Source organism: Coffea eugenioides, chromosome 5, assembly GCF_003713205.1.
Source record: "Coffea eugenioides isolate CCC68of chromosome 5, Ceug_1.0, whole genome shotgun sequence".
NCBI classification, from domain to species: Eukaryota; Viridiplantae; Streptophyta; class Magnoliopsida; order Gentianales; family Rubiaceae; genus Coffea; species Coffea eugenioides.
Window position 1 is genome coordinate 38010751 of NC_040039.1, and position 2848 is coordinate 38013598.

At 39.7% G+C, this 2848-nt stretch overlaps 1 protein-coding gene across 1 annotated transcript in view; it reads left to right on the top strand.

Moving 5' to 3' along the window:
• Positions 1-956: 956 nt before the first annotated feature.
• LOC113771562 (putative late blight resistance protein homolog R1A-4) overlaps positions 957-2848 on the top strand; it is a 13457-nt gene continuing 11565 nt past the window's right edge. The window contains exons 1-3 of the mRNA XM_027316136.1: positions 957-1329; positions 1681-1778; positions 2313-2458. Coding sequence (XP_027171937.1) covers positions 957-1329; positions 1681-1778; positions 2313-2458 — 617 coding nt within the window. The remainder of the gene's footprint in view (positions 1330-1680; positions 1779-2312; positions 2459-2848) is intronic.

Genomic DNA, 2848 nt, shown 5'->3' on the forward strand with positions numbered 1-2848 from the left:
GCAAGAGTGCATTTGACACGCTCAAGGGATCATTGACTTCAGCACCAGTGGTTCGACCACCAAACTGGAGTCTTCCGTTCGAGATAATGTGTGATGCCAGCAATTTTGCTGTTGGTGCAGTACTTGGCCAGAAGGAGGGCAGAGCTTCTTATGTCATTTATTATGCCTCGAGGACCTTGGATGGTGCCCAGTGCAATTATTCGACTACGGAAAAGGAGCTTTTAGCTATTGTTTTTGCTTTAGAAAAATTTCGTTCTTATTTACTTGGCACTAAAGTCATTATTTATTCTGACCATGCAGCTTTGAAATATTTGCTCAACAAGAAAGAGGTCAAACCACGACTTATAAGGTGGATTCTCCTACTCCAAGAATTTAATTTGGAAATTAAAGACAAAAGGGGTGCCGAAAATATGGTTGCTGATCATCTCAGTCGTTTGATCAATAGTGAAGGACCTGCTCCCTTGAAGGATAATTTTCCAGATGAGCATCTTTTTGTAGTTCAAAAGACAACTCCCTGATATGCTGATTTAGTGAATTATCTGGTTACTAGAACGCTACCTAATGATTTGTCTAGAGCTCAAAAGGAAAAAATTAAAAGTGATGTTAAATATTATGTGTGGGATGAACCATACTTGTGGAAATATTGTTCTGATCAAATTATTCGCAGGTGTGTGTCTAAAGAAGAGGTTCCATCAATTTTATCTTTTTGTCACTCATATGCGTGTGGTGGACATTTTGGCCCTAAGCGAACTGCAAGAAAGGTTTTAGAGTGTGGTTTATTTTGGCCAACTTTGTTTAGTGATGCATACTTATTTTGTAAATCATGTGCAAATTGTCAAAAGACAGGTAATTTAAGCCATAGAGATCAAATGCCTCTTACTCCTATACTGGTTTGTGAAATTTTCGATATATGGGGTATAGATTTTATGGGTCCATTTCCTTCCTCTTTTGGTAATATGTATATATTACTTGCAGTTGATTATGTCTCAAAGTGGATAGAGGCTAAGGCAACTAGGACTGACAATGCTAAGGTTGTAGTTGATTTTATTAAATCTCATATTTTTGTCAGGTATGGCACGCCAAGAGCAATTATCAGTGACCGAGGGACACACTTCTGCAATCGAGTAATGGAAGCATTGTTGAAGAAATATGGCGTCACTCACCGAGTTTCTACGTCCTATCATCCGCAGACTAGTGGTCAAGCAGAAATCTCCAATAAAGAAATCAAGTCGATACTTGAAAAGACGGTGAATCCCAATAGAAAGGATTGGAGTTTGCGCTTAGATGATGCACTTTGGGCTTACCGTACAGCTTTTAAGACCCCCATAGGTATGTCTCCTTACCGATTAATTTTTGGCAAACCTTGTCATCTACCTGTGGAATTGGAACATAGGGTATATTGGGCAGTTAAAAATTATAATATGCGGATGGATGAATCTGGAGAACACAGGAAGTTGCAATTGCAAGAGTTGGAGGAAATCCGAAATGATGCATATGAGAGTTCTTGCATTTATAAGGAGAAGACAAAAGCATTTCATGATAAAGCAATTTCAAGGAAATTTTTTTGTATTGGTCAAAAAGTACTTCTTTTTCACTCTAGACTTAAACTTTTTCCTGGTAAATTGCGTTCTCGTTGGATTGGACCTTTTATTGTGACTAATGTGTTTCCTCATGGTGCAGTAGAAATTCAAAGTCTTCACACTGACAAGATTTTTAAGGTTAATGGTCATCGTCTCAAACCTTTTTATGAAGGATTTCAAGTTAATCATGTTGAGGAGGTGACCCTTGCAGTGCCTGAACTCTCTGATTGAAGCATTATTTTGTCTAGCCAAAGACTTTAAAGAAAGGCGCTTTTGGGAGGCAACCCAATTGTTCATTTTAATTGTTTGTTCAATTCCGTGTGGTAGTTTAGAGGTGTTCTCCTTGAATTCGACTAATTTTGGGTTTCAGTTTTCGTTTTTGCCGATTTATAGGTGCCCTTCAGTTTTGACGTGCCCGCGTGATGACGTGCAGGAAGCTCACAATGAGAATCGTCCGAAAGCCACAGTGAAACGCGACTAGAAAACGCGAGTTGAAGGCGCGTTTTCAATCGCGTTTTCACTCCTGCGAGATTTGTGCACAAAACGCGACTTATAAAACGCGAGTTGAAGGCGCGTTTTCAATCGCGTTTTCACTCCTGCGAGATTTGTGCACAAAACGCGACTTATAAAACGCGAGTTGAAGGCGCGTTTTCAATCGCGTTTTATGTGTCCCAACAAAGGCTTCAGAAACGCGATTTCAGCTCATTTCTTCCTCTCTTCTTAGTTTTCCAGGTTCAGACTTTGGAGGCTCGCATGGTCAACGTCGATGCCAATGTCGCCGGCATGGCACATGATTTGGCGCAGTTTCTGTTTCTTACAGGCTTTGCACCTCCGTTTCCACCTCGCCCTTCACTATGCCCCGATTTCAGGGAAGTGTGGTTGCTTTCCCTCTCACTTTTGCTTCACTTTTGCTTTTTATTTGTCACATTGAGGACAATGTAGGATTTAGGTGTGGGGGGAGCAGTTATGGTGCTAGTGTCTTTCATTCATTTTCTTTTTCTTCTTTTTAGTGATTAGCTCGTATGTGATGCCAAGTTTGATGTTGGATTGTTGCCTTTATTTCTGCTATTGCCAAGTTTTAATAATAAAAGGGTACCAAGTTAATGTGGTTGAATCCAAAAACATCTCTTTGGTGAATATCAATGATTGTTTTACTCTTATAATTTTTGGTTAACTTTCCTAGGCATAGGGAATGATTATTGGCATTTTCGTGTGAATTGGTCCGGTTATTAACTTTAGTTCTCCATGTTTGAAAATGAGGCTAGCTG